This window comes from Passer domesticus, chromosome Z, assembly GCF_036417665.1.
Source record: "Passer domesticus isolate bPasDom1 chromosome Z, bPasDom1.hap1, whole genome shotgun sequence".
Lineage (NCBI taxonomy): Eukaryota > Metazoa > Chordata > Aves > Passeriformes > Passeridae > Passer > Passer domesticus.
The window spans coordinates 58,285,749-58,301,968 of NC_087512.1; the positions used below are offsets into that span (position 1 = coordinate 58,285,749).

The 16,220-nt window shown below is 46.6% G+C and overlaps 1 protein-coding gene across 11 annotated transcripts in view; it reads right to left on the reverse strand.

The window, feature by feature from the left end:
• Positions 1-15,419, reverse strand: part of LOC135291302 (uncharacterized) — a 64,778-nt gene extending 49,359 nt beyond the window's left edge. For 2 of the 11 annotated variants that reach the window (XR_010354099.1, XR_010354098.1), the window contains exons 1-2: positions 3,692-3,818; positions 1,167-1,260 (exon numbers count right to left, since the gene is read on the reverse strand). Coding sequence is in view for 3 of the 11 variants with exons in the window: in XM_064405364.1 (XP_064261434.1) it covers positions 11,458-11,489; positions 13,753-13,916; positions 14,905-15,272 (564 nt within the window). In the remaining 8 variants the exon portion in view is untranslated. The other 9 variants (XM_064405364.1, XR_010354103.1, XR_010354104.1 and 6 more) reach the window with 9 other exon arrangements.
• Between the last annotated feature and the right edge of the window lie 801 nt (positions 15,420-16,220).

Sequence of the window (16,220 nt, forward strand, 5' to 3'; positions counted from 1 at the left end):
AGTTGCTGGTTTTTATTGCATTATATCGATCACAACAGCCTCAGCTAAAAAATTATTGTTATTGTTATTGTTATTGTTATTGTTATTGTTATTGTTATTGTTATTGTTATTGTTATTCTTATTCTTATTCTTATTCTTATTCTTATTCTTATTGTTGCTGTTGTTGTTGCTGCTGCTGCTGCTGCTGTTGTTGCTGGTGCTGTTGTTGTTATTTCCCAGGCAGCAACGCTGTTCTTAGATGTTGCGATGAGGCAGTTTCATCCGTTCAATAGACACGAGTGGACCGTGGTTGTTGAAGGATGACATTGTTTTGGTGGAAAGGATAGGGGGATGCAGAGGGGCACGCCCGGACCAAGATGAACAGCCGGGCTGCTCTTCGCTGGCCCTCCTGCAACTCCATTGGAACTGTCCTGTCCCCGACACTCCCTTGCCAGGTGCATTCCTGTGCTGAGCGGAGCCATGTTGGCAGGGATGGATTTTGGAAAACCCGAGAAGTCATGGTCGCTTGCTCAAAGTGACCCACTGCGTGGGAGGCAGCGGATGGACTAACTGCTGCGGGCAATCCTTTGCACCCTGACCAGCTGCAAGATATGCCTCCGACTTATCTTCTTTCCTCTCCCCTTGTTTTTTCTTTTCCTCCTGCACATCTCCTTCCCATTCCCCCCACTACCGCCCCCCCCCCACCCCCTCGACTTTGTGGGTTTTTTGTTTGTTTGTTCGTGTGGTTTGTTAACTGCTACTTTTCAACTCTGTGAGTATTTGCTCTTGTGCCTGCACATCTTCTGAGGGCAACCAGGCACCGCAAAAAAACTCCCTGAGAAGCCACAGCTGCTCAGCATCCACTGGCAGTCTGCTAGATAATTAACATTTCCCGCAACTAAATACAGCCCCCACGACCAACAGGTTTAGCATCAGACACACAAAATCGGCTCACTGGCGTAAGCTGCTGCATCCAGTCATAAACCTGCCTTGTTAATCAAATGTCCCTTGCTGAGAGTGAGAGAAGGCAGATCTATGCCGAGCAACCTGCTCTGGCTGTCCGGGGAGAGCCAGTCTCATCGCCGGCTCACAGGCACTCGGGAAATCTGCATCTGTTGGGGGTTCAGCATCCAAATTTTGCAGGAAACTCAGGACACACACACGTACACAAACACTGCAGTACTTACATATCTTCGCCTTTATCAGGGAATGATTTTACCCCACATGTAGGGGTTGAGTTGAGCCTCTGGTGGCATACAAAGATTCCCAAGGCCAAGGCCCCTAGGAGCAGAAAAAGCTCTTTCAGATCTCCAGAAATTCAAGTGCTTCCCCTCTCCATCCCTATTTAAAAGTGTCCCTTAAATCTTTGCTCTAATGACTCTAAAATAGTTTAAAATCTTCCATCCATGAAAACGGGAGAGAAATGGAGAAAGTTGGCTTGGGTTTAGCTTTTTTTTTTTCCTTTCTCCACAGTGTTTCCTACGTCCCGGAATAGAAAGAGAACTATTGTATGTGAGGTTCTGCAAGGTTTTTGGGGGGTTGGCCAAGGTCTAGTCCAGCCTCTCTGCTGAGGAGGACGTGCTGCGAAATTCAACTAATTTCCCCAACGCTTTTGTTGTTGATGAACTGGAGCCCTATTGTTCTTCATCCATTGCCGCGGTCTTTTTCAGTTCCTATTATACCTTATGCATTGCCAGAGATAATGAATTTGCACCAAAACCTCTCATAGTCCCATACTGACAGACAGAACAAATTAGAAATGTCTAGTGCAGAGAAGAGCAATGAGTACTTTTTTCTTTTTTTCCTAGAGAAGAAGGGAAGCTCGCATTTCTTTGGAAACTAAAAAAAAAAAAAAACCCAAAAAACCAAACAAAACAAAACAAAACAAAAAACCCAAAAAAACCACCAAAAAAACCCCAAAAGGTCGAGCTTCCTAAGGTGTTTTCCTCCAGTTAGCTTCTGAATAACGGTTTCATCTGAGTCTTCTTTCTGGGAGGCACTGATATTTTATGCAACTTTTGTCAAAACCAAGCAGCCGGTCAACAGCAGGTAAAAAACCGCCCCCCCTCAAAAAACCAACCCCAAAACAAAACAAAATCAACCAACCAAACAAGAAAAAAACAAACAAACAAACAAAAAAAAACCCAGGAAAACCCATGGTGTTAACAAAAAACCACTCTTCCGATTCCTGTTGTCAGGCGAACTTGTAGCGTGACCTCTCGTCACTGGGAGAAGCATGTCCTAAAGCGCTGCCATTTCCTTCTGCCCCCTCTCATCCATCTCTCCGAGGCTGAGAGCAACATGAAAACACCAGTAAAAGCCCCACCTAGGTTTTAGGGTGCGGGGGCCGACGTGAAGAATTTTGGGTTATTGCCAGAACGGGAGGTGTGCAGTGAGGGAGGGGTGGAGGGAGAGATGGAGGAGGAATAGAGGTATAGAGGGACGTATGCAGGGCGAGGGAATGGCAGGATGGCTCGTCCCTGCTCTACCCCTCTCTGGGGGCATGTGGGGTGTGACTGAGGGGGGCCGATGTCGTGTTGGCCACTCACTCTGGGTCAGATATACACGGCGCCCCTCGGAGGGGAGGGGGCTGCGAGGGGTGGGGGCTGGCGGAAGGAGGGGCGACGTTAAAAAATTACTAAATACATACATACACACACATATATACACCCTACAGACGCCCCTACACAGACACGTGTGCGTATGCATGTGTGTGCGTATGTATGCATCCATCCATATAAATATTTATATATTTATTATATTTTAATATATAAAATATTTATATATAATATTTATATTTTTATTTTATTTATATTTTTAATGTTATGATATCTATAAATATAGAAATATTTATAGATATCATAACAGCGCCCGTCTGTCCCCCCCTCCCGGCCCTTGGCTCCAGGGAGAGGGAAGACGCTCTGCAGTTCCCAGCCACGGACTTCCGCGGAATGTTTCCAAGAGGAGAGCCCCGCAGCAACCCCGGGCAGACGGGCATTCCCTGCCGGCACAGTCTTCGGAGAGCCGGCGGACAAAGAGAGCTCTGTGAGGATCCCCGAGCGAACCGAGGGAATTCAGCACGAGTGCCTGGCTGCACGAAAAAAAGAATGTAAGAGTCGACACCGGTCCCCCGGTCAGAAACACACTCATGTTTCCACTTCCTGGAGAGTGCATTTAAGTTTAGCTGATATGCTTGAAGGGGGAAGCAGTGCGTGAGTATGCGGTGTGCAGCCCTAGGAACGGCTGTGTCGAGGTACACAGACATGCTCTGGAACAGCTTTTAGAAGTCTAAAAAAGCGTAAATAACGCCAGCAGAAAGGGAGAGAAACTCTGGTCCTAACAGAGAACACGACCCGTTTCTAAGACGCCGGTTACATCTCACTCTGCCGGCCTCTCCGTCTGAAGTTCCCCGGGAAGTGAAAGTTCTCCCAAACATCACGACACACCGCAGTCTCCAAAAGCAGTGGGGGAAGGGAAAGAGGACGACAGAATGCTCTAACCTACTCCCCGCCAGTACGGTATCTGTAGTTCACCGAATCCCCACTTACACCCCGTCTCCTCCCGGTGCAGTGAGAAAGCATCACTGCAAAGCCGTGAGAGCGCCTTGGACTTGCAGATCAGACTGGTAGCTGTTGCGACCCGAGATGAGGGATACCCCACTCCTCCGGCCGCCAGCCTACCTTCCCCTGCTTCCTCTCTCCGAGCCCAGTACCTGCGATGCACTACAGAGCAGCGTCCGGATGAATGCTGCGCCCTCACCAGCTCAACGTTCCTCTGTGCTCAACGCTTTGTATAGGGAGGTGGGAATTTTCTTATTATCTTTTAAAACTGCTTGGAAGTTTCTATTTCGTCTCCTGATGAAAAGAAACAGCAAATAACGTCCAAATACCACGACTACTATTACTTTTATCTATCTATCTATCTATCTATCTATCTATAAAACAAAAAAATTGAAAAATTGAAAGAAAAAAGATAGAGAAGGCTGGACGGACTCTGCAATGCTGCGGTGAGGTCGGCTTTCTTTTTGGGTCAAGCGCTGGGCTGGGCAGTACTGCTCCTGCTGCTAGAGCTTATTTCATGAGGTAGAGGGCGGGCGGGAGCCTGCGAACCCGCGGAATAGCGCGGAGCATCTCCGCGGCTGCGCCCTCGCCCTGAATCCCCCCATCCCCGCTTCACGTTCAAGGCTTAGCGGAGAGGTCGTGTCTGCTGACATCAGCTGAAGGTATTCTGCACATCCGTCTACACTTACACACATGAACGAAAGTCGGGCATTAAAAAAAAAAAAAAAAAAGAAAAGAAAAAAAAAAAAAGAATATGCAAATCACTCTGTTTGGAGAAGAGTCCGCGGATTCTGGGAGCGATCGTCCCTAATTGCGAAGATCCTAATTAGTGGGAATTAGCGGAGCCTCCCCTTTTCTTCCAAATATCATCATCATTATCAACAAAACAAACATCCCCGAAATGACCGATAGGGGCCGGGCTACGGCGCGTAGAAGAGCCCGTATGGGCTCGGGCGGCCGCGGTGTGTGAGCCGGAATTCACCGTTGCGCCATTCTCTTCTCCTCTTCCTGCTTCTGTTGGCTCCAGCGTGTGTTACTTTTAATACTGATGCGTATGTAAGGTATATTCGCATTGTTTTTAATTTACTGAAAATTGCAGACTATCACTTGTCCTTTGCTCCTTCCTTTCTATTTATTTAAATATACTTGTTTTTTCCTCCACTCCCCTCCTATTTTCCTGTGTTTTGGTGAGACTCTGCAGTGCGACTTTATATCCAGTTTCCTCCATGCTTCTATTCTGTATAAGAGTACAGATTATGAACAGTGCTAGTCTTACAAATCGAAGTGCACAAGACGTTTATTGGACATTAAAAAGACTTGAGGGTTTTACTATCCTCCTCACCGCTAGCTGGAGACTGGAAGTTGATCATCTAAGTAATTTCATATTAACAAAACCAAGGTTGAGAAATCACCAACACACCCCTCCTTTTCTGCCCAATTTTAAAGTATAAGGCAATATAGATAAGGGGTGTAGTGCGGGAAATGTAAATGGATTTAAAAGATTTTAATGCTGTTTTACGGCTTCTAAGTGCACTAGTATCTGCCTTTATTTCAGCAATAGCTTACTTCAAAATTCTTCCTTAAAATATGCAGAGACGGGTACGGAGAGCTTACTCTGAGGAACACATTTTGTAATTTCTGTTTTAGGTCCTGAATTATTAAATGTAAGACATGCGGTTTCTAACATGTGCATATTTGAATCCAGTACCTAATTCTTCATAGAAAGAGCGTTTTGATTTTTTTAAAAATACTGCTTGTAGCCTTACACTTGTTTTATCTGAACATCCCTAGGCTTTGAATTATATGACAATCACAGGTAGCATATTTCAATTTAACTTAACGTGTAATGAAAATAAAGTTTGAATAGCAAAACCAGAAGATTGCTCTGTTTTTATAGTCCAGGAATGTTGTTTTTAAAAGAACAACGTTACTCCACTAAAAAAAAAAGGCCATACATAGTATTTTTTTTTCTTTTTCGAAAGCTCAAATGCATGCCTAGGTTATGAATGACTTACCTGAATGAACATACCAGGCAAAAGTTAGCCCTCTCCAAAGACTGTTATGTATGCATTTTTTAAAACAAAATTTGGAGTGTCTCTTACTCTGTGCTCTCTTTAATTCTTTGTCGTTTCTAACTTTATTTCCTGCGCTACTTCTCGCTCCAGTTTTACAAGCCCTACGCTGACATGTCATCCAGTAAAAGCTGTCGTGTGCCCACACGTAAAACGTATAAAAAATAATACTCTCCCAAAACGGAAATCGACACGTTCATCCATCAGATTAGCTCTTACCTTACCATATATAGCAGCAATCCATTATGAAAGCACCATTTCTACACATTTTTACCAGTAGCGGATGCCGGGGATTCCCGGCCCGCGGCGCAACCCATCCCCTGCCCACATCCTTTTAATGAGCACACGTGTGCGCACGTGCAGCTGTCGCTTCCTTGCGGAGCTGCATTAGCATGTGCGGGGAGGCAGGCAAAAGTGAGCGTGGGTCCGTCCATCTTTCTGTCGCTGCAGCGCAACCCGCATCGTCCCTCGCAACCCCGCGCCCCGCTGCAGCCCCGACGGGAGGGGGTAGCCGCCGCCTCCGCCCCCGGACCAACGCCCGCCAGGATGCCGGGGGTCCGCCTCGCAGCTTCCCTCCCCCTCCTTTCCCCTCCTCGCCCCGCTTTACTGTACGGCGGCCCCGCGAATCACAGCGGTCTCTTTTGTATCAGCTCTGGGGCTGGACGGGTGGCAGCGCAATTATTTGGTGAAATAATTGAAGATGGCATGACAATTTTTTTTCCCATAAGAGAAAAAAACCCCAGAACTTAAGAGTTTTATCTGTGCATACGCACGCACACACACACACACACACAAAATATAATTTTTTACACACAAGCTTCCAGTGCATATACACCCTCACTATGTACCTCCTCTGGAAAAATAATAATAAAAAAGCCAATGACCAGTTTTGTGCGATTAAGAACATGTCTCCTTATTAGAGGTACAAAGGCAGAAAATCAAGAGGAGCAGCAGAAGAGGGGAACACAGAACCTGTGGTTTCTTTCATCCAGATTCATGTGATCACTAAATGTTAAGGTTTTCAGAGGTTGAAGTATAGCAAAAACCCTTTATTAGGTGTATTTTGGCAAGCATGCAGAATGCCAACTTCAGCTCCAGCCCGGGGATGACTGGCCAGAGCAGCCGACTCCGTGCTAGTCATGGTTTTGACTTTGCGGCGCAGGCTGCTGAAGAGTGAACCAAATTTCCTTGATGTCATTTCTGTTTGTTTGAGTATTCATTTGGTACCTAGGTGTAAAATAACTCATCGGAAAGGCAAGGTTTGGAATGCACAGTTATCTCTCTGTTTCCCGCTAATGTGGTCCCTAGAAGCAGAATGAATTGATTTTTTATTTTAAAAATTATTTGCTGGTTTTATGGGGTCTTTCTTTCTTTCTTTCTTTCTTTCTTTCTTTCTTTCTTTCTTTCTTTCTTTCTTCTTTCTTTCTTTCTTTCTTTCTTTCTTCTTTCTTTCTTTCTTTCTTTCTTTCTTTCTTCCTTCCTTCCTTCCTTCCTTCCTTCCTTCCTTCCTTCCTTCCTTCCTTCCTTCCTTCCTTCCTTCTTCCTTCCTTCCTTCCTTCCTTCCTTCCTCCTTCCTTCCTTCCTTCCTTCCTTCCTTCCTTCCTTCTTCCTTCCTTCCTTCCTTCCTTCCTTCCTTCCTTCCTCTTCCTTCCTTCCTTCCTTTCCTTCCTTCCTTCCTTCCCTTCCTTCTCCTTTCCTTTCCTTCCTATTCCTTCCTTTCCTTCCTTTCCTTCCTTTCCTTCCTTTCCTTTCTTTCCTTTCTTTCCTTTCTTTCCTTTCTTTCCTTTCTTTCCTTTCATGGCCTCATTTCATGGTTATATTTTGATTTCATTTTGAATCCAGTCTGCAGGTAGTTCATGTTTACCTCTCCCTCCCCGCCCAGTGTTCAATGCCTGGCAGGCCGGACTCCACTTCTGAGAGGGAAAAAAAGTCGGGAAGGAGGCGAGAAGACGTTTAGTTCCTCGTGGGGTCAGTCCCGACTCGCGCCCCTCATCCTCCGCCGCGGCGGGGGAAACAACGCCACCTCCCGGTGCCCGTTCGTGGGCAGGACCCGCACCGAACCGCGGATCCTGCCATCCGTCCCCAGTGCTGTCCTACTGGCACATCTGGCCGCCGTGTATGGACACTTTTCTAGCAAAATTTTAAAAAGAATAATTTGAAAAAAATTGAAGTGGTAGTAAAAACCCCCAAACTATAGAGAGATACCTAGCGGGAGGAAGCATGCTCCACAGGTAGAACATCTCTCGGGTGACAGGCAGCATTCTCGGCTCTCTGCCCCGTCTCTACTCTTCGTCCCGAGAAGGAATGAGGTGCGGTAATTGTCCGCCTCCTTCCCCGCCCTACAACGCGCTTCGCATGATGTTTGCTGTGATCAAAACACGGTGTCGGTCTGTGGGTGCCTGTTTGAAGATAAGTTGGGCTTGTGAAACGCAGGGGGCGGGGGGAGGGAGCTGCAATATCTCAGGGAAGAACAATACTTTAGTATTCGTCCCTGCAGAATGGCCCTCCGTTCTTTATTGAATTTGTACCGGTGTTGCGTGGAAAGACCTTTTACTCGGAAGCTCTTGTTAGCTGATTGTAGTAGGCTTTTATCTTCCCCACTCCTCGATTCTCCTTTCCTCTTTTTAATAAAAGTAATGAAAACGAAGGTTTGATGTTACAGAAAAGCAATTCTTCAGCGAGGGAATGGCGGGGAGCAGCTCTAAACGCAGTAGGCTGTCAGGAAAAAGACGTACTCCCGGGAAGTTAGAGGTCGTGTTGGATTGGATTAACGGCCCCTTCTTTTTCAGGTTTTTATCTTTTTTTTGGGTTTCTTTTCTATTTTGGTAGTTCATTAGCCGAACTTTCTCCAAGACGATGTGTTTTTATGATTGATTTTTTACATCTTCTCTAAGGTATTAGTGGTTTTCTCGTATCTTAACAGGCTGTGGACAAACAGAAGGGTAACCCGTCTGTCTCTCATAGGAAGTTTCTTCTGCACCTCCAGGAAATGATTTCAGAAAAAAATACAAGAATAGGATGTGTTGTGTGTGTGTAGGTTAGTTCTTTTTAGTTGTTTGGGTTTGGCTGGTGGTTTTTTTTTTTTTTTTTTTTTTTTTTTTTTTTTTTTTTTCCCTCTTGTTCCCAGTGGGCACTTTGGGCTTATGTCCATAAAATATTTAAATTTAAAAGCAGCGTCGCTGCTAAATGCAGTTGCAAAATCACGCATGACATATCTTCCCTTCGTGTTTTAGCTGCCGTGCTGCATGTGCCGATGGGTACCAGCGATGCACACAGAGGGAAATACACAAAGCTCGGCTACATCTACCACATAGTAAAACCCGAGTGTAAATTTCTCCGCCCGCCAATAGGAGAACAATTTCGAGTTGTTTTGCTTAGCATAGGCATCTCAGCCAAAGGACCGAGCAGATTATCTGAGCGCCGCTTTCACTCCGGGCGGTGGAAAAATAAATATTAAAAGCAATGACAGAAGCGACGAGCTGCAAAGGTTCTAGGAAAGAAGACCTGGTGGTGGCCTTTGTCCGTTTGTCCTTCTGGGAAGGGTGTTGTCCTTCTGTTCTGGTAGCACCTCAAACTGCGATGATTGTTTTGACACCAAAAGGACGGTTCTGACTACTTTTTCCCTGTGCAACATGTCACGGTCCTTGTCCCTCTCCCTTACTAGCGGCACCGTCTCCCCACCGTGCCGCGCCTTGCAGACGAATGGGCGGACAGACGGACAGTGCTGCTGGCGCCGATTCCAATGCTGCCAGAGCATCAATCCCCCTAGCCGGGACACCAGCATCCTCATTAAAACCTCGCAGTTTGAATGCTTATACGCCTGTTGACAAAACGTTTCGGAGCTCTCCCAGCGCATCCCCGAATCGAGCATCGGGAGGAGACCTTATCGGGCAGCCCATCTCACACCCGGGACACACCAGGACAGAGACGTAGAGCCCCTTGCCATGATAGCCCACATGCTCTCCTGTTTTCTTCTCTATCTTTTCAGTAGTAACAGAGGAATCTAGAAACAGAGCTAAGGTGATGCTAGACTGCTGTTCTGTTGCCACGTTGTGGGACCTGTGGAGGTCTGGCGGGAGAACACGGTTTCAAAGCGAGATGCAGGGCTGTCACTACACCTCCCTCCACCTTTACAGGACATCAGATCCCCTTTTTTCGCCCCCAAGAGGACGCTGAACGGAGGAAGACAGACTTGTACACAAACCTGTACCTTATCCTCTGGCGCAGGCTGCGCCCCATCCTTTTCCGGTACAGACCGGCACGCCCCGAACAATCACTGGAATGTGCCCACCACCTCGTTCCAACACCATTGATTTTTATTTCATCCCGAGGGACACTTGACGGCCTGTCTCCGCTCCCTAACCTCCCATGCCTGTGCAGGGCGATACTCAGGGCACAGTCAGTGCGGTGTAGATACACTACGGACTCCAGCTCATGTGTTTAAAGAGGCCCATGGGCCCACGGGCCCACGTCAGCTGATCAGGTTTGAAATCCAATAGCTTCCCTTCACGCGAATAAGATTTATTACTGACGGCAAGAAATTAGGGGGCAGGAGGATGTTAAGGAGAAAAGGGCTGCGGCGCAGGGAATCCCCCCGCCCGGAAGGGATGCCTTCCTGGATCGCCCCCCTCTTTCCGTTCAGCCCCGGACCCCAGCTTTTCCCGTCGCGCGTCATTTCGGAAGGCAGAGACATGAAGATCTGAGAGGGGACGGGGAACAGGAGGGTTTCCCCGACTCGCGCTCAATCCCGGACACACTTTTCCCGCCTCGTGCTGACACGGCACGACCGGACTGCTCCGAGCTCGCCGCGCGTCCCTCACCCGGGGCTCCCCATTCCGGTACTCACCGCGCGGCCCCCGTTCCGCAGCCGCCCACCGAGCACCATCATTCGCAGGGACATCAGGAGAGGCTACTCCAGACTAGTCCCTCTCGGGCGGGCGGGAAGAAAGGAAGAGGCCACGGGGGGAAGGAGGCGCAGGTTGCTTTTGGAGAGAGGAGGGCGGCCACGAAGGCTGGCCCACACCGGACTGCTGTGAGGCTCACCCCTCCCGTTTGCCCCGGTATTTCCTGCTCACCTCCCCCGTTCCCCCCCCCCCCCCCCCCCCAAGACAGACAGGCATCGCAGGCATCGGCAGCGATGGAAACGCCTTTCGAGGCGGCTTTCCTTGAGGATCCCTGTCAGGCAGGGCGAGGAGTCCGGGCTTAGGTCAGGGGTACTCGAGATTGGGCCAAGAGAGGGAGAGGGGCGTCGGAGGCTGCTCGAGTCCCACGCCGAGGCTGCCGGGGCTCGGGTGGGTATGGTCCTCTCCACGCCATGCATCGCCCTCCGCACCACCCCTACTTGTCGTTTTTAACAGTACTATTCTACTGAGAACGATGGTAAACTTAAGAGACCTCTGCAAGCGGAGGCCGGCGGGGGGTGGGGGGGGGGGGTGCGGTGCTGGAGGGGACAGAGAGCATGGGGAAGAGTCTTCTTGAGGAAGGTGGGCTCTGCTGGCCGCCAGCCCCCCAGGAAAGCAGCGGGCCCCTGAAGAACATTGCTGCACATTGCTGCTGAACAGCCGGTGGTGCCCGGCACTCTGGAGCACAGGGAGCCAATGAGCGGCAGCTGCCCCTCTTTGCCACATCGGTGTCCGAGTGTCTGGGGTCGGAGTATATGGATCCGGACCCCCTCGAAACTTTCACTGCTGCAGATATACCGACAGCTCTTGCAATTCCTTGGCCGGACCTTTATCTGGCTATATTCTCCCAAAGCTTTACCGAAAATTGTTAGCATCTGTACAGGGTGGATACCTCCCCACGGTTGTGACTGCCACATCCATCACGACTTGTGCGCGATTTGCATGTCAGGATGGCATCATTCCAAGCCTTCTTCCCTCTGTAATGCCAATGACGACACATATTATTTGCCATATAGCTATTTGGAGCAGAGTACGTCACCAAGACTATGGTTTCTATGGGGTTTTGCAAGTTTTGTTAAACAGAGTGAAAACAGGCCAACAGTGATATTTGTCAACATATTTCTGGATGTTTATACCTTATATATACTATACCCCAAAACCCAAATAATGTAATGAGAAGTTGTGTTAATGATACCGAATTAAACTAATAAAATTACAATATATTAAAACTTAGATTCTACTAATATGACAATAAATATAGCATAAACAGAAAAAAGTATTTTAAGTATCATATAAAATATTCACAAATTATCTTTAGTTTCTACCGGCTATGGTTTTATATAAAGTTATTAATATAACAGAAATAGCTAAGCCAGACCACATTGAAATTCTTATTACTTAAATTACGTCAATAAAATCCTTGAATGATGCTATTCATTCCAACGAATGCAGAAACATTTTCCTTTTTGCAAAACAAAACCTATAACATATTAGACCTGTCTTCATTTTACAATGAGAAGAGTTGGTGTTATCCTTGCTTTAATATTCCATTACCTGAAGCTGATGAAATAGAAGGAAACTCCTGAATTTGCGTGGTTGGAGGTTTTTTTTCCTCCCTTACCCAGTTTATCATTACTGCTGTTAATTACACGTACTCACTTTCTCACTTTCTCTTATAAACCATTGTTTTTCGTCTCTGCATGATTTTGGAAATACTCAAGCCTAGGTTTTCTTCTTCAGCAGTTTTTTTTTTTGTTTGTTTGTTTGTGGTTGTTTGTGGTTGTTTTTTTTTTTTTTTTTTTTTTTTTTTTTTTTTTTTTTTTGTGGTATGGGGATTAATGAAAATTGGTTTTGACTTCAGAAATCACCTAAGTTCTTTCTGGGCAGGTCAGCCCCAGGCATGAGCTGCTATTGAATTCTAAGAATTCAGGAGCGATAAAAAGCTCCTGATTGTTAGGCAGGAAATAATTGAATTGGTTCTAAAGCCATTGAAATCGGTACACCAGATTTTTAAAGAGTGAGAATTTGGCCCAGTTGTTTAACTTACAAGGGTGTGTGGCTGCTTGTTTTAAAACATAGCTCTCAAATGTATCTCTTGTTAAGTTATGTGTAAATGTATGGTAGGTAAAGGCAAGGTATTTAGCTTTTTTCAAAGGATTTTAAAGGGGCAGGAAATCTGCCGAAGTTAAACAAGTTTATTTACAAATTATTAGTGTTCCAGCCATGCAGCTGTACGGAACATAATTATCGGATAAAAAAGTCTTGCTAAGAGCCTGAAACCATACAAGAGGAGATTAAGCACTTAAAATTCTTCTTAATTATTCTGGTCAAGGGAAATACTTAGTTCTATTTCCATCTTTCCTCTGATGGTGTTCTCTCAACAAAATTCTGATCACGAATAGCACACTGGATTTCTAACCATAAGAGTAGGACATTCTGAAAAGTGTCCAGGCAACGAGAGCTGGAATCAGGATGCTCGGTCTGTGGCATTTCCTGAAGAGACCTCAACTTTAAACAGAATACACTCGTGCTCCTCTGCCCCAGACATAATTGCTTCAAATGCATCGTAAGTATTAAACGTAATATTTTTTCTTTAGTTATTTGAACAGCTCAAAGTAGACTCCAGTCCTGCAACTGCTACTGAGCCAAAACTTCCGTTATGGGGAGAGGACACTTTTTCTGGTGGAGAACCGAACATTTCTCAAAAACGATGATAGAAATTCTTCTGTGGTCTTTGGAAATGGCGTCCCTTTTTATCATTTTTTTTTCTTTTCAAACTGAGCAGAATGTTATTATAAAATTATTATAAAAATGTGTTTAAGTAATAAAACGAGAAGTTCTGGACATGCTTTGGCTTGGCATGTTTTACTTGAAGCGTTTAAAATAGGATAAGATTCCACTCCCCCTGCAGTCCAACCCAAACCATCCTATGATCCTGTGATTCCGTGATTCTAAGATTCTGTGGCTCTACGAGCAGGAACTCCGGCTTGCGCACTGGGGGACGCCCCCGTCGGGAGGGACACAGTGATAGCTTCCTCGTTTCTGTGTGGGTGGGGAAGGAGAAGTGAGCCTGCCCGACCTCAAAAACAGGGTGGGAGTCTCCCTGCTGGGAAGGTATGAATAAGCTCATCTCAAACAGCTATGTGAAGAACATAAGGCAATTTGCCCCTGAGCTCCACTGACTCATTTCAGCTGGGATCATAGAGGAAAATGAAAAGCGATATGAAATGCCGCAGTTACCTATTCTTTTCTTTTCTTTTCTTTTCTTTTCTTTTCTTTTCTTTTCTTTTCTTTTCTTTTCTTTTCTTTTCTTTTCTTTTCTTTTCTTTTCTTTTCTTTTCTTTTCTTTTCTTTTCTTTTCTTTTCTTCCAGCCATGATTAAAGGGGATGATTTTCCCAAAGAACTGTAGAAACAACAGGATGAATTTTCTTCCCCCCCTTGTTTTTTAATGCCTGTATGAATAACTACACTCGCTAAAGACCACGGGGTTGGAAATTATCTCAAGAGTAGCTCACAACCCACAGTGATCGTGCACCTGTGACCTGGGATCCACCAGGAGCTGGGATTCAAATGTGTGTGTGTGTAGGAGCAAACTTGAAACTCTCATGTATGTGTCACACCGCACTGCATGCATTAGGTGTCCCTATGTGTCGGCAGGCACCCCCATAACCTGTGTCACACAAGCCTCTGCGTCTGTGTGTTAAGGGTTGTGAGAAGAAGGACTTCGGTCACCAGACGGAAAGCAGCTTTGAGGAAGAGTTTCCAGGCACAGTCCCTGACAGGTGAGAAAACACTCTCGTCCTGCAAGGACAGCTTCCCTCCAGAGACAAGCTGCACTTTGCTTCTTTGCTCCTACTTCCAGAAAATCAACCTTTACCTCATGGGCAGATTGTCCAAAGCAGGGACGGGAAGGAGAGCAGAACGCAGGGACACACCTTCCAGAGCAGGGAAAATTCTCTTTGCTGTGGTTTGCCGGGATGCAGCACCATCCAGAGCAGACTTTTGTGCAGGATGATGGAGACCCCACCTCTTCCTAGCTGTCACCGGGACCCCATGACCATGCCGCCACAGCCAGCGAACTTTACCAAGTGAAAACTGCAGCATTAGGGAAAACCACTACAAAAACTATATTTCTCTGCCCCCACTCCCTCCGACTGGGTTAATATCTTGCTTTCATCACGATGTAATTGTTTCTGCCTGGTTTTCAAGCTGTTCTGAGCAGATGGATGCCTGCACCTAAGCCGTCTGGTGCGGGGGGAGATACAATAACCTCCCCCCAAACAACCAACCTCCAAATGGTATATACACTATACCTGGTGTTATTACCATTATAACTATGATTATTAATTATCATTTGCATTGTTACTAAAAGAAAGGTCGAAGAAACCAACCTGTGGAGGTAGAGTGGTGTACTCTCCCCGGAACGGAAAGACAGACGGTAAGACGGACAGAGAGGGAGCGGGTAGCAGACCCGTCTCCACTCAGTGAGACTCACTCCTCGCCGCCGGTGGGTGCGCGCGGCGGTGCCAGGCCCGGGGCGGCAATCCCTCGGGACCGGCCGGTGCTGCGCGGGGCGATCTGGGGGGCCGAGGGGAGCAGCGGATGTCCTGCGGCGCTGCCGCCCCCTGGCGACGCCAGGCGGGAGCGCCTCAGCTGGCACACGCGCATCCCACATTCTGCCGCGTCCTCGGGATCCCACAGCATCCCTCCCCGCTGCCTCGGAGGGGGCGGGTGAGGTGGACAAGAAACTCGTCAACATCCGAATAAGCAGGAAAAATAGTGTTAGGAACGACAAGGCACGCGGCAGTGACGCGGGAGAGAGAGGAACCGCCCATGTCCGCCCATGTCTCGCCACCGCCTATGTCCGTGCTTTGCAAGGAAAAAATCAAAATCGGAGTAAGCCTGATAATAAAGGAGACTTTCTTTTTAAGAGATACTCGAAACTTCGGAAAATCACTGGGAAATGCGGCAGTGTGTTTGTGGAGAGTCCCTCTGGATAAGCCAGGGCCCAAAGTGAAAAATATAACAAAAAGTGAAAATTTGGAAAGGGTAAAGGGAGAGAAAATTTGAAGAAAATGCCGTGGAATGAGACCAAGGAAGGGGATCATACTGAGAATAGGTGTGTAGACAGGAGGGCTGCTGAAACATACATGACACAAAAAGATGAGACCTGAAAACACCCGCAGCATGGAAAAGAGGAGTTGCGTTTTTTTTCCTTTTTTTTTTTTTTTTTTTTTTTTGTAGTATATATGCTCAGTGGGGTGTTCATTGTGTTTGCTGTTTTTTTTTAATGTTTTATTTATATATTTTTGTATTAAAATTTAATTCAATAATTTTATTTTGTCCTCGTTAGTGGTATGCAATGGTTCTGTCAGCTGGATCCTCCCTACCCTGACCTGCACAATCCCATGGAGGTTCCACTGCTGTCCAGAGAAAGAGGTGAAAGTTTGAATAACTGTATAAGGGAAAGCTTCGTTTGGGAAGTACAACCTGAGAGGAAAGCTCCTACCAATCATCTCTTTAGTCACTGGTCAACTCTCATTTGCAACAGAAAGCATGACCAAAACTGACCCTTGAAGGGAAATGCATGTTTATTAATGAACATTAGCTTTCTCGTGCCTAACAGACCCCTCCAGTGACAGAGTTTTGCTGCTACTGAGACTAAAACAAAAACTTTGTGAGATTGGCAGAAAACTGCTATTCAAGG